General features: G+C 44.5%; 2 protein-coding genes and 1 long non-coding RNA gene across 13 annotated transcripts in view; 1 reads left to right on the top strand and 2 right to left on the bottom strand.

Moving 5' to 3' along the window:
- Positions 1 to 11,790, top strand: part of LOC121596783 (RYamide receptor) — a 108,461-nt gene extending 96,671 nt beyond the window's left edge. For 5 of the 6 annotated variants that reach the window (XM_041922035.1, XM_041922007.1, XM_041922016.1 and 2 more), the window contains exons 6-9: positions 5,233 to 5,301; positions 5,370 to 5,607; positions 9,541 to 9,626; positions 10,522 to 11,790. In XM_041922035.1, coding sequence (XP_041777969.1) covers positions 5,233 to 5,301; positions 5,370 to 5,607; positions 9,541 to 9,626; positions 10,522 to 10,554 — 426 coding nt within the window. In that variant the 3' untranslated portion in view covers positions 10,555 to 11,790. Of the gene's footprint in view, positions 1 to 5,232; positions 5,302 to 5,369; positions 5,664 to 9,540; positions 9,627 to 10,521 lie in introns of all 6 variants that reach the window. The other variant, XM_041922052.1, reaches the window with a different exon arrangement.
- LOC121596869 lies at positions 2,175 to 6,311 on the bottom strand. Of its 2 annotated transcripts, XR_006005334.1 has the most exons (3): positions 5,775 to 6,308; positions 5,202 to 5,686; positions 2,175 to 5,085 (listed from the first exon to the last, which is right to left on the bottom strand). It is a non-coding gene; the product is annotated as an uncharacterized LOC121596869 (long non-coding RNA). The 2 variants fall into 2 exon arrangements; XR_006005333.1 differs by lacking the exon at positions 2,175 to 5,085 and having other exon boundaries at positions 5,201 to 5,694; positions 5,775 to 6,311.
- Positions 11,791 to 11,892: 102 nt separating the features above from the next.
- Positions 11,893 to 24,425, bottom strand: LOC121596758 (protein clarinet-like). Of its 5 annotated transcripts, XM_041921999.1 has the most exons (13): positions 22,917 to 24,425; positions 22,627 to 22,779; positions 16,975 to 17,324; positions 16,225 to 16,284; positions 15,672 to 15,987; positions 15,405 to 15,548; positions 15,277 to 15,315; positions 14,184 to 14,327; positions 14,056 to 14,094; positions 12,964 to 13,107; positions 12,832 to 12,891; positions 12,627 to 12,749; positions 11,893 to 12,557 (listed from the first exon to the last, which is right to left on the bottom strand). In XM_041921999.1, the coding sequence occupies exons 1-13, from the start codon at positions 23,146 to 23,148 to the stop codon at positions 12,454 to 12,456; spliced, it is 1,908 nt and encodes a 635-aa protein (XP_041777933.1). In that variant the 5' UTR covers positions 23,149 to 24,425; the 3' UTR covers positions 11,893 to 12,453. The 5 variants fall into 5 exon arrangements, with proteins under 5 accessions (XP_041777933.1, XP_041777908.1, XP_041777924.1 ...); XM_041921974.1 differs by having other exon boundaries at positions 16,225 to 17,324; XM_041921990.1 differs by having other exon boundaries at positions 15,672 to 16,284.
- Positions 24,426 to 24,697: the final 272 nt, after the last annotated feature.

The raw sequence follows: 24,697 nt of genomic DNA, 5'->3' as shown, positions 1-24,697 counted from the left end.
ACTGCACTCGAAACGCTCGGCACGCTCGCTACATTTTATCTGCGACAAAAAGGTTCAACCCCTCCGGGGGGGTGGGGGAAGGAAAAAAAACAAAAAAAAAGTAAAGGTTCGTCGTCTGCGCCTTATCAATACATCTTTTGCTGTGTGTAGACGAACGAGCGCAAATTTCTCCATCGACGGGGACGGGGGCGGTGGTTTTTTGTTTGAGTAAAGAGGGGGGGAGGAGTAGGGGTACGCAATGCAATTTGCATATCTTTTTGGGGGTATCCGTCTCCGTTATCCGGCCCTCCCTTCGCTCTCCTCGCACGCCTCGCAGGTATGCAGCAGCCGGGTGTACCGAACAATTACCTTGTTAGGACCATTTCAACCTCAGCTAATGCTGTCAACGGTATCACTGGGCCACCCACCAAGTAGGAGGGGGGGGGGGGGAGGGGGGGAGGGGAGGAGAGTGTGTTTGAAGAAGAAAAAAAACCGCTCGGGATGAAAATATGAATACTCTCCGGCTCATGGCTGCCCGGTATTGACGAGGGGTGGGTCCTAGCACCGCCCACCCGTCCCACCCATCCCTCCTCCCCTAATCCGAGCCCGATGCCTGCGGTTGATTTGCAATGCAAATGATACTCACCAGCAGCGGTGAACTAGGGGGTGTGGGGAGGGGGTGGCTGCCGCCTGTGTCCTTCGGCGAAGGACGATGCAGCGATAGAGGGAGGGCGGGAGGGAGGGAAGGAAAGAGAAAGCATGAATAGGAAGCATAGTGAAGAAAAAGCGCGTTGAGAGTGTTCCGCTCGCAAGCTTGCTTTGCTTCTTTCCGAGAATGTATCATCCCTCCAGCCCCCCCCCCCCCCTTCCATTCTACCACCAAAGGTGGCGGTGAAGGTATGACATCGGAAATTGGAATACCTTCAAACCTTTCCCTCCGTTCGCTCTTTTTCTCGTTCTCGCTCCTTTTCGCTCAGAGGCGCTAGACAAACTGATACAATTTAATAAGAGCGCATGGCTAATCAGTACAGGTAGATATTTACGTAACCACTTTTCCGGTTCGCTACCGACTCTCTCCACCCTCCCCCTCTCTCTCTCCATCATCCCCTCCCCCAGTCTCTGTGGGGCTTGCCTGGATCAGGTTCGTTCGCTGCTGGCTTGCCTTGAGTGGCTGCCGGGCCGGGATACCGGGTCAAGTGTTCTTTCGCTCCGGCAACAACGCAAGGCAGCTTGGATCCAAGACAACCGACGAGAGGCTTATGGGTGTGTGTCTGTGGTGGTGCGTGTTTTGTTCACCCGCTACCGGAAAATATTAAATCCTGATAGAGAGGGTTAGAGCAGCAAGCCTCTCGGCCCTAGGTCATCGGTACCGAAGCGATGGATGGCTTTGGTTTCCTATCCCTTCTCTTCCACCCCGGTACAACAACAACAAAAAAAAGTCTTTAACCTTTCAAAGCGGGAGGAGCAGGGGGGGGGGGAAGGGAGGGTGGAAATGTAATGCCAGGAAGTCCTTCACTTTGCCGCCTGATCAGTTACATTGAATTCGATGTTTCCGGTTTCTTTTTTTTTTGCGAGCGTTGAAATGTTCAGCGAACGGGAAAACTGTTGGTCCAACAATCCAACGTGCACACAGTGCGCACTGCGCTGCTGGAAGATGGACACTTTTCATAAATGCATTGAAAAGTAGTAATTGAAAAAAACGCTACAATGTAACAAAACTGATGGTATGACAACGCATTTGGGAACATTTGGTTGGCATGATTTCTTGCAAAGTTGGTTAAACCATTGAGCAAAACATGTTTCCAAATAGGGAGCGGAGGGTGGACACAGCCATTTAAGATTTTCTGTACGTCCGACATCAATTGATGATGGAAGGATTGACATCAAGTTACCTTGAGTAAGGGTAATCGGAAGACATGCACCATCCAGCCACTAGAGAATGCGCTGAAATATGCATTGGATGCACCACACGATACCTAATCACTTGCCACGACTTCTAATCAGGAATAGATACAGGGTTTTCCACGATTTATTGGTCAGTTCCCATGATTTTTTGGTGCGTTCCCACAATTTTTTGGTCGTATCCCATTGATTTTTGGTTCGTTCCCATAATTTATTGGTATTTTCCGATTGGATATCAATACAATTGGACCAACAAATTCTGGGAAACGACCAAAAAATCATGAGAACGCACCAACAAAATATGGGAACCCACCAAAAATTTATGGGAACTAATCAATAAATCGTGGGAAACCCTGTAAGAGATTCTATAGATTTGCAAAGATTCAAAAGTTGAATTTTGACTTGGTGGAAAAATTGGCCTTGACGGCCTATTAACAAGTCCAACTAGCTTGCTGGGGTCGCATACTCGAGTAATTTCCCAATAGGAAATTTCGTATGCTCTTTCTCGAACCAGTTGTCCGTCCTATTCGAAAATTCAACACAACACACGTATTGCGCTTTAAAATGGGTTTTCTTGCAATGCGTATAGCTGTTTTGCTTATTTGAAACATCTATTTCTAATGAATGAATAAATGCTATTGGAAACGCGTTCCATCAAGCGTTCCCGCGATGGTACAGAAACTACACACTGCTGGACAGATTATTAGAAACCCTGATATCCTGGGAAACAAGAACAAAAACCATTTGAAAACATTACCCAAAAACAAGGTGTGTTTTACCTCGTGTTCTATGCCTATGCAGCCATTATGAACCGCTCAGATCTACAAGTTTTGGAAGAAAATGCATCCACAGTAATCAACTGTTCTATAATTCGATCAAAGAATGCTGTTCGATCCTACTTTACTGCACACAGCAAAACCTCGTTTTCGCATCATACGATCTGGCTTTCGAAAGTGTAGGTTGTATCCATAATGACGTCGACGCAGTGGATGCTTTTCTCGATGCCTTGCTAGAAGCAATCAGATAACTTTTTCGTTGTTTATACGACGTCCGATGAAATAGTGCCTAAAAGAATCACAAAAGATGTTAAAGGACGCTCATTAACACCACAGTCAAATCGTTCATTGGACAAGCTGAAGAGAGCTGAACACTGGAGAAGGTTCTCGTAGAGGTTCTTTTGCACATCTACAAATATCTACGATTCTCGTGCACTACGACATCGTTGTATGAGAACTATGACAAGGGCTTCCGAAGCTATTTTCCACTCAAAACAGTGCGTACAACCTTCTACGGTTTAGGAATCAATGGTAGAGCTCGCTAGTAAGGACACAAATTATGGAAGGCTGGTTGGATTTTGAGCTAGATGCAGTCGTAAAGCAAACCTGACGATTTGTGATAGTTTAAACATTCAAATAAATGGTACAACAACTGGTAACAGCGATTGACAATAACTTGTGCTAGGGGGCAATCATTTGATTTTTGAGTATGTTCAGGCAATCAGTAATTATTGACATTATCCATGAATATTCTGACCAAGAAAGATATAATTAGTATTTTTCATACATAACTGTTATTTAGTAGACAAAAATAACAAGAAAATTGTGATTTTATCAGGCTTTAAACATAAAAATAATTCAGCTTTTCCTAAACTGTGCAATAATCGGCAAATTGCCCCAGTAAATCAATTTCAAACTGACGTCATAAATAGCTCTTTTTTTTATACATTTTCGTTACCTTTTTGTGCACATATTGGACTTGACAAATGTTTCTCATTGGATTTGTATTAAAATAATCAAATTACATAGAACCCTCGAAGCTGTACTTACGATACCAGACTCAGAGGGATTTCCATTTTTTTTGCAATTGAAAAAGGCGCCCCGTGTAGTAATAATGTTTTGACGCATATTTTGTTACTTAATTAATGAGGAGCGAAAGCAAACAAACCGAATGTGTCGCCTACCAAGCAAGCGTTCGTCGCTTAATACGACAGATTAAAAGGTAAAACCTTTTTTTTTTGTTTTGGGTCTCTCTCTCTCTCTCTATTCTCTGTAATAATTAATTCGAGAAAGCCTCGTTTGCCTATTCGGTGCGAAGAAGACGTCAAAACTTTACTCGAACCCTCAAAACGAATCAGAAACCAAAAAAAAATAAATAAATAAATAAATCAACAAGTGGGTTTGAGCGGACGATCTACTTATCATTATCAGTAAGCTTCACTTGGAGCTTTGTCAAGACGCCGGAGCAGTTGCTACTACACTGTGTCACTTGTAAAAACGCCTGTAAATAGGAGGGGAAAAAAACACAGAGGCGCCCACTATACGTTTTGGGGTGTGCACACTTTTTGTCCTTCATTCCGGTAAGCGAGACAGACACCACCCTCAGCTCCACGGTACAGGTCCGTACAAATCCACTGGGTAATAAGAAATAATAATAAAAAAAAAAACCTTCTCCATTCCAAACCGGAACGCCGTATCCGCCTCGGTCGGTCGCTTTTTGGCTGTCGTGTAAAAAGTATTTACACAATATTTTCATTAGCCTGCACCGGAGGGAAGCGGTGCTGCTGGATGTACCCTGAAACACACACACACACCCTTGTTGTGGGAGTACAGAGGCACCGCAAAACTTTTGCTGCGAACATTCAGACGGTAGAGCAAACCGTTTGATATTATGAATAAAGAATGAGGGAAATAGGGCACACCACACACACAAAAAAACCGTCCCACTGACGAGAGCATAAATTACGCCATCGTGCCGCCTGACAATTTTCCTCCCTCTCTCTTTCTCTGTCACTTGTTTGCATGAAAATTGTTGAAGCAAAAAAAAAAAACAGCCGCATTATCGGAGCCAAAGATTTAAAGCGCAAAGCTCGGAAAGCCCGAATTAAATGGCGCAAGTAAATCACTGCTAAACGAAAGCGCTAGACACACACAAGGTGGGCAAAACGATTTTTTTACGGGCCCCTTGAACCTAAAACAACAGAGCCCAGTGCCCAGTGATCGGTAGCTTACGGCACGGTGCGCCAGTACGTTTGAATGTTTTTCTTCGGCGATAGTCGGATTTTGTACGGGGCACCTGGATGGCCGACAGGTTACAGTCAATTTTTCCAGTACGATTCCTGTAAGCGAAACCCTTGGCAGTTCGTTGGTCGTGTTTCCAGTCTGGTGCGGTCCGCTAGTTGGGAGCTTTCCACAGCCAATTTTCTTCCTGGAACGGCCCCAAAAAAAAAACACACAAACAGGCAGGGGTTCGAACGACCCCAAAATTAGCACAATATCTTTACAATGTTTAGAATTACAATCAAACCGACCGTGTACACTCACCATCCTCGGTGTTGATTTCTTCCCGTTCCAGATGATCAAGATGATGGTGACCGTGGTAATCGTGTTCACCATCTGCTGGCTGCCGTTCAACTTCCTAATGGTAAGAGGGGCACCGTTTCGCTTCCATTGCAGCATTACACCACCCTCCCCGTCTCCTCTCGCCCGCAGCTGATGAAGCTCCCGTCCTCGTGGGACCTGCTGCCGTACTTCTGGTTCGCCTTCCACTGGCTCGCGATGTCGCACAGCTGCTACAACCCGATCATCTACTGCTACATGAACGCCCGGTTCCGCAGCGGCTTCATCCTGGTGCTGCACGGTGTGCCCGGGCTGCAGCAGCTCTGCTGCTGCATCCGCCACACCCCGCCGGCGATTGCGCGCAACGTCGGCTCCAGCGTGGCCCTCGCCGGTGAGATGAATGGCCTGTACGGTGCGAGCGCACTGGGAAGAAAGGCGCGCGTGCGAGTTAGGTGCCACCCAGGACGACACTAATGCCCTGAAACATTTTCCCTGTTCTAATTTTGTGTTTTGTTTTTGTTTGTTTTTTTGTTCTAAAATTGTTCGATTTTTTTTTACCTTCTGTTTCCTGTTTCTGGGGGTGGGCACAGTTCTACCTTCCCACACTGGATGTTTTTTTTTGTTTGTTTGTGTGAGAAGGTGTAGTGTGCAATTTGTTCTTCGTGTGCCGTTAGGATGTTTCACAAAAGCCCCCTTTTCGGTGGGGCCGCTTTGAATTCTGCTGGAACGCGCGAGCACACACACACGCACGGGCTTCTATCTGCTAATGTTTTTGCTTTGTTGTTCTGTCTGGTTAATTTCGAACGCACCTACAGGCACTGTTTGCTAAACCTCCAACTCGTTTCACACACACACACACATCCTTCGCTTTCGCTGCCATTGCTTTTAACACACAAACAACACACACACACACACACACACACACACTCACGTGGAGTTTCCCGCGCACGTTCGCGGAAAAATCGGGGAAAAATCGCGCGCGACCGGCGCTGGAAAAGAAAAAGTTGCGATCTGTTCGGCAAGCAACTGTCACAAGCAATGTGACAGCTTTTGGTTCTGTCAACCGAGCGTTTCATTTTGCTAAGCTGAGCTAAATTGGGCCACTGATCGCGCTCACCGGGCTGGCTATGCGGAGCGAGCTTTGGACGATTATAACTTTTGGGTGCGTAATCCAATATCAATACAATATTCTAATGAAAGTTGAAATAACTTATCTAGTTTCTATGTCTGTGCACAAATCGTTTCAATTCTTAATGGTTTTTATGTTAAAGCTTTTCCAATTGGTTTTTTGAAGAAGAAAAAAAAAGGAATCCAAAACGTAAAAACACATTTCTCAGTAGTATACACAGTTTTCACAGCAAAATGGGTCTTAGGATTTCTAGTACTATACACTAAACGGCTAGCATACATTTTTCAGAATTTTTAAAAGGATAATTAAAAGAATAAAGGGATTTCAATTTGCACAAAAACCGTTACATTTTGTTCCTGATGGAACGACGCCGAATGAAACCAAATTCACGCACAACATTTAAATCCAGTCTCTTTTGAATGTAAAAAGTAAGAAACAGAGATGATTTTATGAAGTTATAGATTTGTCGCAATCACGTGTGTGCTGTAACGGTTTTTTATTCAAATGGAAATTCCTTTGCGTTTTTAGTTACTTTGGAAAAACATCTGCAAAATTTATGTTAGACTTGTAATTTACAGTTCCTAAACCACATTAAAGTCGTTTTGCTATGCAAATTTTGTGAAGTGTTTAAAAAAATGTTTTTTTAAGCTTTGTATTTACAAAAATTCCTGACGATTTTCTATTTTTTTATTACTTAAAAACTATTAGGAGTTGAACCGATTAGGAGTATTGGATAATGCATTCAAACGTTATAGGCCTCCCAAGACGCTGGCTGCACGGGTATAATCCGGTCGCCTGGAATAGAGGTATTGCAAAAATAAATTTTAAAAAACAGGTTTATTACATTAAAAAAAAATCAACAACAACCGAGATAGACGGCTGTAGCAGTACACACATATGCCAAATTTCAATCCAATCGGATTCCTAGAATCAAACCCGATTTGGCTACCCCAACTTGCTTGGAATAGGGTTGATCCGTTAGTACACAGCTTTCTCGGCATGCTGTACACCCACCAAGTACACAGAGTTGATCTTACGGAACAATTTGAACGATTTTGCTTACAAAAACTTTATTGTTAACAACCAGTTCCGCCTAGACGACGCGAACGGTTTCGATTACAATCTTTACGGAATAATTTTCCTCATTCAATGCTACATCAATACTCAATTTTTAGGAGAAGAAATTTGAATTTTCAATTATAAAAAAAAATCCACCGAACTAAACAAACGTCCATCTACCAATTTTTGATTCCGTTTGTAAAAAGAATCATTTTAACTATTCACATTAATCTCTCCCTCAATTGGTTATGACGACACTGTGGTCTATCGTGTGATTTTGGCCGCTACACTCTAATGCAACGTTGCTTGACGCTTTATTGTCACTTTACTATTGGAGTTTTAACTGTTTTTTTTTAAATACTGTAGTTCATTAAATTTCTAAATATTTATTAAACCTACGAACGAACTTCAACCTAAACCTAAAACCTTATTGAAATGATTCGCCCAACCGTGTAAATCGAAACGAGAGAAACGTAGCAAAGAGATTGTAACCGACCGAACGACATCCTCCTCAAAAGGCTTTTTGTTAAATATATTTGCCTTTGGACGACCAGACAAACAACACAATTCCACCAATTGCAGCAGAAAAAAGGAAGAGAAAAGAGGATTTTTGCAACGAACCTGCATTTAAATGCGAACCAACCATGCGCGGCTAGCGATGGATAGTGGTTCGGAAGCGACGACCCCGACTAGCGGATTACGGCGAGCATTTTAATTACAGAGGAGCACAAAAACCAAATCCACCAACATTCCCTTTCGCTGCCACTAAACTGTTAAAACGTAATTAAACACACAACTGCTCCATTAGGTTTGCTTCTTGCTTTCGCTGTGCAACGGGCTCTAAGGGTTCAGCCCCATCGTATGGAACTGGCAGCTTGCTAGGTTGCCTATGCAGCGGCGCTGAATGATGCATCCGAGCGTCTCCCTGGTGCGGCTTAAGCAACGTGTGAATAAATGACGAAATGAATCTAACCACAGCGCACAACAAACGACACTCCACACTACACTACAGTCAAGTACAACGGATTCTTTAAATCGCATTTCAAACGTTACGCTCACCGGCAAAACCAATCCCTTTTTTTCATTGGACTGGAATGTGAGGAGCTCGTGCGACCGTGTTTGACTATGCTGCTGCTAACTATGCTTAACTATGCTGCACTATCCATCGCTACCAAAGCATGGGCCGTTCGAACATATCAGCTACCGGTCGGTGGCTGTACGCGTTGCCCATTCCACAACATCACCAGGCGTTCGCTCTTGTGATGTTGTTGATGGGATAAAAAAAAAACACAAAAAACTAAACTAAAACCAACCAAGCAAACGTTGCGATGCGCGTTCTCATATTGCGGTCTTCGTCTTCGTCTTCTAAGCCCTCCACGGTTTCGTCGGTGATAAAACAGACTCTAACCGCGCTTGGGTAGGGACCGGACGCTGAGGGCGCAGTTCATTCCGTAGCGGCACAACGTGTTCCCTTCCCGATTCAAACGCGTGCCCGTTGGTCTCGGTTGCCCAAAGCGCCCCGGCGATCGTGCGATCGAAGACAACCAACTCCGTGGTGCGGTGTCGTTGCTGAAGAATGCGGCGAAAAATATCCGTTTGCTGCAAATAGAAAACAACGATAAAAAGCGGATCGCGAAGGGTTACGTTTCCACCACTACTACACCTTACCGCTTAACTGCTGCCTGTTTGCTTCAATCGATCGTGTCAACCCTGGGGGGGGGGGGGGGGAGGAGGGTTTACATTTGGTCCCCGAACGACCCCGACCGACCGGAAGCATCGAGTGTTTCGTAGCGTCGAATGTCTGCCGCTTTGCTGTGTGGGGTGGTTTCAGCCCTTCTATGCGCTCGCTCTGTGTGTGTGTGTGTGTGTGTGTGTGTGTGTGACATTGTTTTGTTGTTGTTTAGATTGTAGCTTCTGCAATATAGATAGAAATAGAATATTTTTTTTTAAATCAAATCCGTTCCACAAGTTTAAATGATTTTCTTCCCGATTTTCTAATGTTATTCTTTGTTTCTCTCTTTGTGCGCGTGTTTCCATCCTTCTTCTTCTTCTTCTACTTCTTCTTCTTCGTCGGCTTCTTCCAACATGATCGAAATCAACGCGACACGTGGGGGTACAATGCGCGCGGCAACCCAGGAATCGATGAAGTATCGCATCTGCATCGAGTTAACACATGCACCACATACATAAGCACCAGAAGGAAACCGACCCACAATGTGCAGGTAAAGGAAGAAAAAAAAACACGCCTTTCGGTGACAACTGAGGCACACATACACACACAAATGCACAGTGAGGTGTTTCGTAGCAAATGTAGCCTTCTTTGCATGTCCTTTTAATGCATCGTTTAACGTAGTTTACGTATTTGTTTTACAATACTTATAATAATAATTATTAATACAGGAATTGTTCCGTTGAGCGCTAAATGTTTTGTCTTACATTTCAATCACATTTTTATGTTTTTTTTTGTATAAAAAATAGCAACACTATTAACTACCGTTGTTTGTACTCAATGGAATAATTTATCTTACCAGAGATAACGAGCGAGAGAGAATGTAAAATGATTAATCGTAAGGCACGAGGTGCACAGATTTGTACAATACTGTTCCGTTTCTATCGCAGCATGCATGTCCTTATTGAGTGCCAAATTCATAAATAGCCAATTCCAACAGTCTTTTTCGATTTGACGTTCGGTTGATAAAAATCCAATAGGAGTATGCTAAATTCGACGAATTGGAATTGGGCAAATTGGTTTTGGAACGCAATAATAACGTAATAGATATGAAGTCATGGCTTCAACAAGACTCGATACTGGCGCGTAACTATTAGTAGTGCTAACAATATTTGTACAATGGCAATGGTTGCTAGGTAAACTGTATGTGTTTCCGTTTCGCTTTTGCAAACAATTTGTGCAATTTTAACCGTTTTTTTGTCTAATATTTTCAATTTGGCTAAATATTTCAACTATTTCCCATCTAAAATTACACCGTAATGCCCAAAATTACACCCTGCTTGGTCCACCTACAACCAACTAACGCAACGAACATAAGAGATTCACATTAACGCGAACCCCAAAAAATGCACTTCGCCTTCCCCCACCTCCTGTTCCCTCTCCAACAGGTGCAGTCGACCGAGACGTCGCTGTTGCGGTGATACCAGCAGAGCTACGACTAGAGCGGACCGTACACCGGCGGTGCGGCCGGTGGCAAGCGGACCCAGTTCCAGTGTCGGCCAGCAAACGGGGGCGGCGGGGTGCGGGGATGCGCCAGCGACGGTGCCGGGCGGCGGAAGCGACCGTGCGCGCCGAACGGGTGCGACCACCACCACCAGGAGCGCATCGAGCTGATCATTCTGGAGACGAACGAGGAGACGACGGTGGCGGCTTCGGACGAGGTGCGGACGACGGCACTGCAGCAGCAGGTATCAGCGGACGGAGACGGCGGTGGTGGTGGTGGTGGTGGTGATGAGGCAACCGTTGCACCCAGTAGCAATGGCGTTGGCGAGTAAGATTAGGGCGGCGCTAAATAGGAGGGGAGAAAGGGCAGAAAACAACCAGTTTTAGCATTTGCGCAACCATTTTTCCCGCGAACAAAAAAAAAACAAAGAATAAAATAAAAAGAAACCCATTTGGTCAGGGGGTTTGGGGCTATATCGCTGTAGGGGAGGAGAAGGGAGCAGAAATCAATTTAAATATATTCACCTTCACACGCTGTTGTGCTGCGTTGGCTGCTGCGACGACGACGACAACGAGTTTTTGACGCTCCAAATTCCTACTCCTCCAAATCCAATTCATCCGTCCGCATCCAGTCGCATCCAACCATTAATCATTGGCGCCGTTCTACCCATCCTTCCAAACCACACACACACACACACACACACACACTCACACACTACTAGATTGGTTGGTGGAAAGCCCTGTCGCCCCGGCTAAAAAGGACAAGCCCCAATCAATCTTGGCCCACGACGTGTGAGCGCGCGTGTGTTATTTCCTTATCCTTCGGCACACCGACACCCGAAGCAAGAACGGAATTTAAAAAAAAAGTAAATAAAAAGCAACTCGACCCATAACCCATCGATCAGATGAAAACGGTGGTTGTGGGGGTCGCCCGTAGGTGAAATGGATGAAACGTGTTTTTCGGTGTAGCTGGTTTGTTAGGCCACCCGTAGGAAAATGTAATTAAAGCCGGAATGGCATCGAGCAATTGCTGATTGTCCACCCGCCATCCACTCTCACCCATCGCCCTGTTTTGTGTTGTTGTTTCGGTTTTCAAACAGCGCTACAGCGCTCCGGCGGCAAAGCGTTTGCTCCGCGGGCGAGCGCATGCGAGCGAATGATAAATCCTGTTACTAAGATAGTGTAGGCATAAGTAGTGAGAAACAAAAACAAAACAAAAAAAAAACCTGTGTCCCCAATACATGAGCGATTCGAGCTATCCTGCAGCTGCTACACCCGACCCCCGTAGCCCCAGTCACGAACCCAATGAGCGATAGAGCACGCATTCTAGTTGGAATTCAAATTGCAATGCCGCACAAAGTGCGCTCATCGGAAAATTTGGGCACGGGGGAAAACAGATACCTATATACCATCTATATATACATATATATATACTATTCATATTGGCGGTGTAAGTGTGTTTAAAAAAACTCAACCAACAGCAACAGTACGAACCCGGAGGAATGTAACATTATATGGAACTAATAAAATTATTTTATATGTCTCTCTATCGAACAATTTGCTCTCTCTCTCTCTCTCTCTCTCTCTCTCTCTCTCTCTCTCTCTCTCTCTCTCTCTCTGGCGAGGCCACATTGTTGGGCGCGCGCTTGTGTTGGTGTTTTAGTTCATCAGTAATAAATAATGCGAGTGGTCGCCTGTCTAAGTATAAAACAATAATAAGTTAATCTGCCGCTCAAACGCTACCGAAAGCGTTCGGGAAAATGGCCGGCGCAGTTTTGCAGTTTTGCGAGGCGCTTCGAGAAAATTTGCAATTGTTTCTGCTCTACCTCTAATGTCTAGTATTGTAACAACACCCCCCGGATGTTCGATAACATCCCCTACGGTTTCGATTGTCCCTCGTCCTCTGCCTCGCTTTCCTCTTCGTCGGAGGGCGGCGGCAGCGGCAGCACCACTTCAATTCTGCGTCGCCGGGGGAGGGGAGCTAAAACAAAGCAGTTAAGCAAAGTTAAATCATTGTACGGTAAATCACATCACCCTTGCGCTCGCTTACGGCTGCGGCAGAGCGAGCGTTCGCGGGCGAGCTTCGCTTGAAACCGTTGCTTTGCCGACGGTGGGGGTAGGCGGCGCACGCGCCCCGCCTCCGACAGCTGTATCGGGCCGGCCGGTTGGTTCGCTGGAATGGCAATTGCATTACTCTCCGGGCATTACGTTCACTACCAGGTGTACGATTAACGCTCACTGCCCACAACACTTACCCGTGCGCGTCGATGACGTCTTGAATTTGCGAGTTGTCTTCGACGGTACCGCAGCAACCGCTGAACAGCCGAGGGGAAAGGCAAACGTTCATCGTTAGTCGGTTGCCGAACTAAACAGACAGTGATACTTACACTTGCTGCGGGTGGTGACCATCGACTGAGACGGTTCCGGGACCTGTGGCGGATCGTCCAGCTCCATCAGTTCTTTCAACGGAAGCTTTCCGGTCGTATCCGTCTCCGAGTCTGACCCGTGGACGGATATTACGTCATCGCATACTGAAAAAGAATAATCAAAGCAGTCGGTTAGCATGGTAAACGGCAGTGCGCATCGCCCCACCCTACCAAGAGCTATTTTGACTGGACATTTTTCTCCTTCTTTTCATCTAGCATTACTTTCATCAAGCATTCGCTGCAAGGTTCCCGCCCTCCAAGGCTCCTCTTCTTCCATTTCAACCACTTCCTAAGTAGCGTTATTTTTTGTTAGGAAATTCTCTTCAATAAATAGCGCTAGGCAGCGTTAGCTTGTACGCAAAATGCTTCTAATATTTAAAATACCTTCATGGCGTTCAAATTAATTGGAAAAAATAATAAGTAATTAAATAATTAAATAATTTATCTTACCAGAGAGAAAGAGATATTCGGCCGTACCGGGGTGGTTGTTCGTTCCCGGAACGTTCGCCGCGACGCTCATTTTCACTCATTTCATAGCCCTCTATGATCAAAAATTAGAAAACCGTCTAGGTTTTGTTCTGCCCTATCTAGTGGTACAACCCTGTCCACTCATGAGCGACGAACGTTCTTCGACGAACGACCATACGGCCGATTGTAAAACGATTCATCGTAGGGCACGAGGTGCACAGTTTTGTACAATACCAAAGCGGTTTGGCCAAATGGCTCCTGCATAGCCTTCTTCGAACCGACGTTCAAGTAATGGTTGATACAAATTTTAAAGTGTTATTTTCTTTTGGCATGCCATAATAATGAAATAGATTACTTCTACGTTACTCTCCTCACTATGGGTAGCAATTAGTAATACGAACAATTTTTGTAGAAGAGCAGTGCAATGGCTGCTAGAGATTGATTTGTGATCGCATTCGTATTTATATATTCGTATATTCGTAATCTGTGTAATTTTAGCCATTTTTGTTTAACGTTTTTCATTTAACTAATATTTCAAACAATCCCCACCCTATATTACATCCTTATACTGCCACCCCCACTAACCTGTGCGCGTCGATGACGTCTTGCACTTGCGTACAGCCGCTGTAAAGCCGAGGGAAAAGGAGAGCAATCGTTCATCGTTAGTCGGTTTTGTTGTGTGTTTGAATGTAACGGCAAACGATGATACTTACACTTGCTGCGGGTGGTGACCATCGACTGAGACGGTTCCGGGACCTGTGGCGGATCGTCCAGCTCCATCAGTTCTTTCAACGGAAGCTTTCCGGTCGTATCCGTCTCCGAGTCTGACCCGTGGACGGATATTACGTCCTCGCATACTGAAAAAGAATAATCAAAGCAGTCGGTTAGCATGGTAAACGGCAGTGCGCATCGCCCCACCCTACCAAGAGCTATTTTGACTGGACATTTTTCTCCTTCTTTTCATCTAGCATTACTTTCATCAAGCATTCGCTGCAAGGTTCCCGCCCTCCAAGGCTCCTCTTCTTCCATTTCAACCACTTCCTAAGTAGCGTTATTTTTTGTTAGGAAATTCTCTTCAATAAATAGCGCTAGGCAGCGTTAGCGTGTACGCAAAATGCTTCTAATATTTAAAATACCTTCATGGCGTTCAAATTAATTGGAAAAAATAATAAGTAATTAAATAATTAAATAATTTATCTTACCAGAGAGAAAGAGATATTCGGCCGTACCGGGGTGGTTGTTCGTTCCCGGGAACGTTCGCCGCGACGCTCATTTTCACTCATTTCATAGCCCTCTATGATCAAAAATTAGAAAACCGTCTAGGTTTTGTTCTGCCCTATCTAGTGGTACAACCCTGTCCACTCATGAGCGACGAACGTTCTTCGACGAACGACCATACGGCCGATTGTAAAACGATTCATCGTAGGGCACGAGGTGCACAGTTTTGTACAATACCAAAGCGTTTTGGCCAAATGGCTCCTGCATAGCCTTCTTCGAACCGACGTTCAAGTAATGGTTGATACAAATTTTAAAGTGTTATTTTCTTTTGGCATGCCATAATAATGAATAGATTACTTCTACGTTACTCTCCTCACTATGGGTAGCAATTAGTAATACGAACAATTTTTGTAGAAGAGCAATGCAATGGCTGCTAGAGATTGATTTGTGATCGCATTCGTATTTATATATTCGTATATTCGTAATCTGTGTAATTTTAGCCATTTTTGTTTAACGTTTTTCATTTAACTAAATATTTCAAACAATCCCCACCCAATATTACATCCTTATACTGCCACCCCCACTAACCTGTGCGCGTCGATGACGTCTTGCACTTGCGTACAGCCGCTGTAAAGCCGAGGGAAAAGGAGAGCAATCGTTCATCGTTAGTCGGTTTTGTTGTGTGTTTGAATGTAACGGCAAACGATGATACTTACACTTGCTGCGGGTGGTGACCATCGACTGAGACGGTTCCGGGACCTGTAGCGGATCGTCCAGCTCCATCAGTTCTTTCAACGGAAGCTTTCCGGTCGTATCCGTCTCCGAGTCTGACCCGTGGACGGATATTACGTCATCGCATACTGAAAAAGAATAATCAAAGCAGTCGGTTAGCATGGTAAACGGCAGTGCGCATTTCCAGGGGAGGTCCTGCCAAGAACTTTTTCCTTCTTTTTTTCTTTTTTGTTTCATCTAGTATTACTTACATTCGTTCACCGTTAACCATGGTGGTGGCGGAACCGTTCCCGACGTTAGCAAATCTGTCCCTAACTCGGAAAAACCCGTCCACGGCGGTGGAATATACGTTGAGTCAAACTTAGACTCAACGAGACACGACGCTGAAGAAACCGTTCTAAGCGTAGACTGCACCGTACCCTGTGTAGGCTCAACTGTCTCCAGCTTTGCCTCAAACATCTCCAACTTAGGCTCAGCGATCTCTGCCATAGGCTCAACTGTATGGTCAACTATTTCCGGAGTATGCTCAACCATCTCCGACTTACACTCAACCATCCCTGGTTCAATGTTCTCCGACATAGGCTCAACTGTAGGCTCAACTATTTCTGATGTATCATCAAACATCTCCGATTCAGGCTTACCCATCTCCGTCTCAATAGTCTCCGACATAGGCTCAACTGTAGATTCACATGTTTCCAGTGGCTCCGACATAGACTCTGTTTCCAGTGGCTCCGGCATAGGCTCAACTATTTCTGATGCATCACCAAACATTTCCGATTCAGACATAGCCAACTCCGGCTCAATGTTCTCCGACATAGGCTCAACTGTAGGCTCAACTATTTCTGATGTATCATCAAACATCTCCTGCTCAATGGTTTCCGACATAGACTCAACTGTAAGGTCTATTATTTCCTGTGTATGCTCTGCCATCTCCGACTTACGCTCGACCATACCCGGCTCAATGTTCTCCGACATAGGCTCAACTGTAGACTCTAGTGTTTCCAGTGGCTCCGACATAGGCTCAACTGTAGGCTCAATTATTTCTGATGTATCATCAAACATCTCCGATTCAGTCATAGCCATTTCTGGCTCAATAGTCTCCGGCATAGGCTCAACTGTAGGCTCAACTATTTCTGATGTATCATCAAACATCTCCGATTCAGGCTTACCCATCTCCGTCTCAATAGTCTCCGACATAGGCTCAACTGTAGATTCACATGTTTCCAGTGGCTCCGACATAGGCTCAACTATTTCTGATGTATCACCAAACATTTCCGATTCAGACATAGCCATCTCCGGCTCAATAGTCTCCAACATAGGCTCAACTGTAGGCTCAACTATTTCTGATGTATCATCAAACATCTCCTGCTCAATGGTTTCCGACATAGACTCAATTGTAAGGTTGATTATTTCCTGTGTATGCTCTGCCATCTCCGACTTACGCTCGACCATACCCGGCTCAATGTTCTCCGACATAGGCCCAACTGTAGATTCAAATGTTTCCAGTGGCTCCGACATAGGCTCAATTTTTTCTGATGTATCATGAAACATATCCGATTCAGGCTTACCCATCTCCGTCTCAATAGTCTCCGACATAGGCTCAACTGTAGGCTCCACTATTTCCAATGTATCATCAACCATCTCCGACTTACACTCAACCATCTCTGGCTTTATGGTATCCGACGTAGCCTCAACCATCTCCTGCGCTAGCTCAACCGTTCCCAGCGTTGGCGAAACCGTTCCCGAAGTCGACAATTCGTCGTATTGCTTCCACATCCAGTTCTTATCGCCATCGTCTAGTAGCGGTCCCTGTGGCTTATCCGTAATGACCATCCATGGCTGTTTGCTGTCGCGGTACGTTCGGCTCAAACTCGGTAGTTGCCCCAGTGTATTGGAGAAATACTCTGCAAACGAGGGAGAAAGTGGGCATTAGCACTCGTATAGAATGTATTGGAGTTTGATAGAAGAGTAACCATCAAATTGTAGTAAGCTTTGGTTATGAGTTTGTTGTGACGAGTAGAAAACGCACTTAGGCACTCAGGAGCTGCGCGCCTCGGAACGTGAGTGTGTTCGGATTTAACCAGGGATCGTGAGGGCACTCTCGGATAAGCGGTCAAGCGAGTAGGAACGCGATTAGAAAATAGCGGAATAAAAGCTGTTAGCTGTATAAGTAAACGCGTGTGTTAAGTGTATTACATTACGAACTACCCGAAAACGTAACAGAGTTCATGAAGGTTGATTCGGAGACGTATTAAAACAAAAATTTTGCTTTTGATAGTATTTTTTTAGCATAACGAATCCGCGACAATCTAGCATCTGAAAACGGCAGCTCTTGGTCTTTCCGAAAAGCGAAGTAATATGTGTCTAAGCAATGATGCAAACACCGAAGACCACCATCTGCAAGATGCACCCTAGCAGTATGTGGAATGAGTTGTTCACGACTAGCCATTAGTTGGCAGCAGTTGGACACAAGGGGATGATGCTTGGTTGACCAAGCAGTTTGCTCATGAAAGCCCTGCCAAAGGCGATACGATCCAATAAACCTTGGCCTGAAGTCACACGGAATTAGGTAGACTGCGGGATATTGAAAAAGCGAAAATTTGCAAGACATAATCAACAACTAGAAGTAGCATAAGAAAACTACAAAGGCAGTTTGTAATGCTGATTGGAGCGGTAATGGTACTGATGCCCATCGTTCTATCACTTTCGATCACTACGCGATGAAGCAATCCGGTGGTTCAGTTTGTCTGGAATTGCGGCAAACAATCACCAGTTTGCGACTCTCAACGACACAGAAAGCTGTTTGGAAACATTGTTTATTCCGAAAATAAGGAAGCAGAATTGCTAGCTAGGACACTTCTTGTCAGGGCACTGTCTTCACCGGAGGGCATCGGAAACTGTTGTTATGAACCAACGCAAGATGATTCACATGAGAACTAGATTTAATGATGAAACTAAGCGGCCACGCGGTCGGGAGCAACAACTTTGCAATGAACGTAGGTATCGAAAGGTTAAAAGGACGGGAGAACTACGTTTCATGGGCCTTCGCGATGAAGATGATGTTGTGTAGAGAACGGTGCTGGGATACTATAACGGCTAGAGACGATAAAGCGGTAGACAAAGACATGGACAAGCGGGCATTGTCCACTATCGCGCTTAGCTTAGAAAAGCACAATTACAGCCTTGTGATGGACGCTAAATACAGTAAAGGAAGCTTGGGAACAGCCTAAAGCTGCGTTCACTGATGATGGTGTGTTTAGACGTATCTCTTTATTGCAAGAGCTTGTTTCGTTCAAATTAAATAATTTTTCTTCGACCACAAGCTCAAAGAAATTTCGAAGTGAACACAGTTTCTGTACATTGGCAAAGTTTCCGTACATTGCCAAGAAGGTGCGATAAATTTATTAAATGTGTTAGAAGCACCAGACTTAGCTACAAATTTACTATCAATTAGTAAAATATGTAAAAATGGCTTCAAGGTGGTATTTACAGAACGCAAATGCGAAGTGTTGGATGAAAATGGAGAAGTGTTCGCATCGGGTATTGCTGAGAATGGATTACACCGATTAAATGAAAATAGAGTGAGAACATTTTTATCCTATGAAATATGGCACAGGCGACTAGGACATTTGAATTTCCAAAGTATTCAAAGATTAAAAGGCATGGCCGAAGGCATTCAAACTAAACAAACTAACACGTACAGTTGTGTAGCGTGCATTGAAGGCAAATATGCAGTAGAGTCGTTTCCTACAAGCCAAGAAAGATGCAAAGAAAAACTAGAACTGATTCATTCCGATCTATGTGGACCATTTGAAGTTGAATCAATTGGTGAGTCAAAATACTTTTTTTTTGGCAGAAACGAGTAAAACTCGATCCAAAATCCGAACGGTGCATTTTCCTTGGTTATCTTATATATTATACAATTTCCTTGGTTATATCCTTGGTTCCTTGGTAACAACACAAAAGGAGTTAGAGTGTTTAACGTTGTCACCAACGAAATTATTATCAGTCGTGATATTATTGTCGTTGATGAAGGCCAATGTGAAGGTTTTGGCAAGGAACAAACAACTCCTGTTGAGTTTCCGGAACTGCTTTTTGCTGAGGGAAAGGACGAGTCAAATAGTAAACGTAATAATTCGATTAATATTTCACCAACAGAAGAAGCATCGGATGGTCAGACAGAAGAAACCCCGACAAGGGCTGATCAGAGCAATGAAACTCCAAGGCGCAGTCAACGACAACACAAACTTCCAAGCAAGTACAAAGATGATGTTATTAATCGCAAATTTGTTCCTTCATCAACATTAGCTAACGAAGCAGAAAACGTATCGAGTGACTCGGACTATACACGACACCAGAGAGCGAATCTGATAAAGCGTTAGTCGTTTTCTCGCAGCGAGAAGATCCCAGAAGCTATGCTGAAGCTATGAAGTTTGAAGATGCTAAACAGTGGTTGGATGCTATCCAAGAAGAGCTTCAGTCTATTGGAGGCTAACAATACATGGTCACTGGTAGACCTACCACCGGGACGGAAGGCGATAGGCAGCAAGTAGGTCTTCAAGACTAAGAGAGATGCGGACGGAAATTTGTTGCGTTACTAAGCTTGTGTTGTTGCGCAAAGGTTTTGTCAGCAGTTTGGAACTGACTATGATGAGATATTTGCACCAGTACGATACTAAGACCGCGTTTCTGTACGGCGATTTAGAAGAAGAACTCTTTATGAAAGTTCCACAAGGTGTGAAAGTGGAAGATAGCAAGGTTTGTAGATTGAAGCATGGGCTGTACGGTTTAAAACAATCAGCAAGATCGTGGAATCAGAAACTTGATCAAGAACTAAAGCGCCAGGGTTATACCAATTGCTTAGCAGACAGTTGCTTGTACAAGAAAAGATGCGGAAAGGAATGGTGCTACGTTTTAGGATATGTAGACGAATTTGATAGCTGCTGGAGATAATCTTGACATGATTGAGTCATTGCTGGCTGAATTGAAAAAGTCGTTTGAGGTTAACGTTTTTGGGCGACATAAGATTCATCCTTGGAATGGAAGTAGAGAAAAATAAGCAAGGAGATGATTTTGTTAATCAGCGCAACTACATCAAAGATGTAATTATCTCTAGTAGATTAACAGATGCAAAGCCTTGTAGTATTCCTCTTGATCCAGGGTACATAAAGATCGAAGCAGAAGAAATCGAACTTTCTGATAATTAGGAGCATCAGCAGTTAATAGGCAAATTGCTTTATATTGCGATTAACACAAGACCAGATATATCGGCAACCATATCCATACTTAGCCAAAAGATAAGTAAACCCACACAACGCGATTGGTGTGAGTTAAAGAGAGTTGTTAGATATTTAACTGGAACCATGGGCTTATCGTCTACGATTGAGCGAAAAGGGATGCGATAGTGGTATAATTGGCTATTGTGACTCAGATTGGGCCCGAGAACAGAATAGATAGAAAATCCAACTGTGGATATGTTTTTAAAGTAAACGGCGGTACGGTTTGTAGGACTTGTAGCAAGCAATCATGCGTAACGTTATCAACAGCTGAAGCAGAATTTGTCGCAATAGCAGAAGGGATACAGGAAGCACTGTGGTTGAAATTACTTCTTGAGGAATTAAACGATGTACATGAAGTTATTATTCACGAAGACAACCAGAGCTGTTTGAAAATATTATCAGGCGAAAAGTTGAGTAATAGCACTAAGCATATTGCAACGCACTATCATTTCACTAAGGATCAAATTAAGAAAGGACAAATAAGCTGCGTCTATTGTTCAACAGAGGAAATGATCGCGGATCTATTAACTAAACCATTAGCGAGGATTGGAATACAGAAGTTAATAAGGTTGATAGGATTAAGTGTTTCACTGTGAGATATACAATGACAGAGTAAGGGAGCTTGCGTTGAGGAGGAGCGTCGTTATGAAACAACGCAAGATGATTCACATGAGAACTAGTGTTGCCCGACCTCTCCGCCGCACCGACCAGCCGCGAAGGTAGCTGGTGCCTGGGTCCGCCGTGGAGACGAGCAGCAATTCGAACTAAGCCCCGCTTCACTAACACCGCCAGGAACTCCGCCTTCGAGATCCCTTTGGCAAAAGTTCGCGCCTCACAGCGACTGCCTTCCAGCTAGTTTCCCCAGGCTTTCGGGGGGCTATGCAGATGGAAGGGGAACCTTTACCGCAGAAACTCTCAAGAGGAGAAGCTCAAGGAGTAGAGAGTGAGCGAGCAGAGATCGGATTCGACTTCGCCTTTCTGCCTACTGGTGTCCGCCGAGGATTACCACTGGAGGGGTCCAATAGCGGATCAATAAGCTTTCGAAGATTATATCGTTTCGGGAGTGAAATAATATATTGCGTTTCGTTTCTCTTGCTTAGCTCCTTTTGTTTATTTTCAGTTAGGAAAGGGATGATTTTACAGCGTGTTTTTCTAGCGATGGATAACATCCTTTTCTAGGAAAAATATTCTTCCTTAGGTGAGGCGAAAAATATATTAGGATCGAACGCGATCCTCTACTACCGCGCCCTGGACACCTATCTCTAACGCTAAATTATGTTTCTAATTCTGTGTAGTGCATACTAGGTTTTTATTAGGAAATTCCTGGCCTTAGTCGAAAAATGTCCTGATGAGGACGAAGGGAAAATATTTATTCGAGGATCGAACGCGATCCTTTTTAATAGTGTACCGCATTCCTGCCGCATGCACTACCTAGTACGCTCGGATACTAGGCGCTTAGAACCATAGAGGATGCTCTATTCTAATTTACTTATCTGCCTATCGTACGCGCTACTACCACCATCACATACACAGCGCGTTCGCTCGCTTGTGCTCGCATCTGATAAGCCTGAGCGACAACTAGATTTAACGATGAAAATGCAGAACGAATTTTATGGCAAATAGAAATAGAATTATGTTGTCAAAATTAGGAATAAAGAGAACTCTCTGCTTAGGAATAAAGAGAACCATAGTAATTTACAACAAAAACAATTCTCGATTATGGGGGGGGCGGGGGGAGGGGCGGTGGGAGGGAATCAGAAGAGTAAGCATCGAATTATAGTAAGCTTTCGTTATGGGGTTATAAATGATCATTCGCTGCTACACTGCCAAGGCTAACGGACGCACTATTCAATAAAATTCAAAATATGTATAAATATAAATTCTAACTGGATTTTGCATGTAACGGCGAGCAAACGGTGATACTTACCATCGCTGCTAGCAAAAGCCAGCGACATAAACGGATCCTGTGCGGCTGCCAACGGGAAAGACGTCTCCTGCGCCGATGGCGGAACGTGAAGTTTCATCTGTTCCCCCTCAGATTCCGAGTCCGAATCCGCATCGTCGACGGCTTCATGACACGCTGAAAAGTGAACAATGCAAATGGCGTCGGTTACCATGGTTACCACACAGCAGTGCGCTACCTCCCCTGCCTGTCAAGAGCGGGCAAACGGGGCTGGATTTTTTTCTTCTTCCTTCTTTTCAGCAAGTGTTACTTACGATCCACGCTGCTACCTGCCGATGGCGTACCGCTCGTCGATGGCACCGGCGGTCGCGAATCCAAATCAGTCCCCAGCGTTGGCGACTGCACCGCCGTCCCCGACGGCTGCAAACCGTCGTTTTGCTGCTCCGGCGCGTTACTTTCACCACAGCCCTGGGCCGGCCGGCGAAACGTCTTAGCGCTACGGCGAAACCGTGGTGCGCGCGAGCTGTGGAGGCCCTTGTACGGCATATTTTCAAGCTCGATTTCTGTTCCGCTCGTACAGAAAGAGCCAAAATCTGCATACGTGAGGGGGGCGAAAAATGCAGCGCGCAATGGGAGTGAAATTGGAATTCAAAACCAGATAAGCAAAGCGTTTGGGAGCATCACCTGTCGTGCGGTGGAGCAACAGTTGTCGCCGGTGTAACCCACTACCGGTCCCGATACGATGTAATTTGACTCGCGCTTGTTAGAAAGCGTTGGGCAAACGCGAAGCTGTTCGATCAAGAACCGAGGGACAAAAAAGATAGTGCGCACACACGCAGATTCTAACCGTCTCGTAATTTAGAAACACTTGCTAGTTTCTCCACACAATGGCGTCACTTGGGTCACTCGTATCTTCTACTTTGCACACTAGCACCAGCACCAGACAGAACGCGACCGTACTAGTCAAGCAGCGAACAGAAAGTGACCAAGCACGGGAACCAAAAACGCACTTCAGGTGAACATTTTTCAACTGTAATTCAAAGCCTGCTGCGATGCACAATCCTTCAAACCAGCCCTTTGCCAGCCGACCAAGGTGTATACATGTTCGGAGGCTGTGACAGGGAGGGGAACTTGATGGAGCTAAACATGCCCATGCAGCGTTTATGCTACGCTGGTCAACAATCTTCTGTGGCGTTTTTCCAAATCTTATAATCTTATAAAAAATCTTATAATTTTCTTTTCTCGATCACGGATGAGTTTTGTGATAGCTTTAGCTACGCAAACAACACGCTTGATTTGTTTCTGTTTCCATCTGTTACATTGTTGTTTTCTTTTTAATAACTGTGTTTGAATCATATAAATAGTTGATCTGCGAACATTTGGCTCTAAACGCTATCTATCATATCATGGTAGGGGATCTGGTTTGTGTGTCTCTGTTGTGTATATATATATATATATATATAGTTCAGTAACGCCTATGATCCACGCTATAGTAATATTAATTATGATTTATCATTATCGCTCAACTTACTACCGATCGATAATCTCACCCAGCTTGGCTACTGTAAAAAAAAAACACGCGCAAACACGGCTTTTCGCTGTCTCGCTGCCTCGCTTCACAGCGCTTGTTCTCGGTCTGTCCCGCCATGCCCAACAATTGTTTGTCCTTTCTTTTGACCTCCCTCTTCTTCCATCGACTACTATACATAAACACTCTCTCGGTAGTTTTGAGATAGCTCGGAGCCGCCTTTTTGCTTGCTGGAACTCCTAAACCAAACCTTAGTTCTCCAATGGTTTGCACAATTTTGGGCAGGCGAAACCGGGAGAGCCCGACAGGCTTCATTCATCATTACATCATGTGTCTTTGCATTCGGTAACTTGTTCAGAACACTGCTGCTGTTGCCGTTCTGATCCTGCTTCTTCTTTGTTTTGTCACATTCTATCACCATTTTGCTTACAGACCTCCGGAACTGTCTGTCTGTTTTCTGGTAAGGCCACTGCTGGTTGTTTTTTTTTTCGTTACACATTTTCTACTCACACACTGCGCGTTTGTTATATTAATTTTCACTCGATAATGTGGGAATTTGTCCGAATT

Source organism: Anopheles merus, chromosome X, assembly GCF_017562075.2.
Source record: "Anopheles merus strain MAF chromosome X, AmerM5.1, whole genome shotgun sequence".
Classification (NCBI taxonomy): Eukaryota; Metazoa; Arthropoda; class Insecta; order Diptera; family Culicidae; genus Anopheles; species Anopheles merus.
The sequence above is the reverse complement of the archived record's forward strand: the minus strand, read 5'-3'. Positions and strand labels throughout refer to the sequence as shown.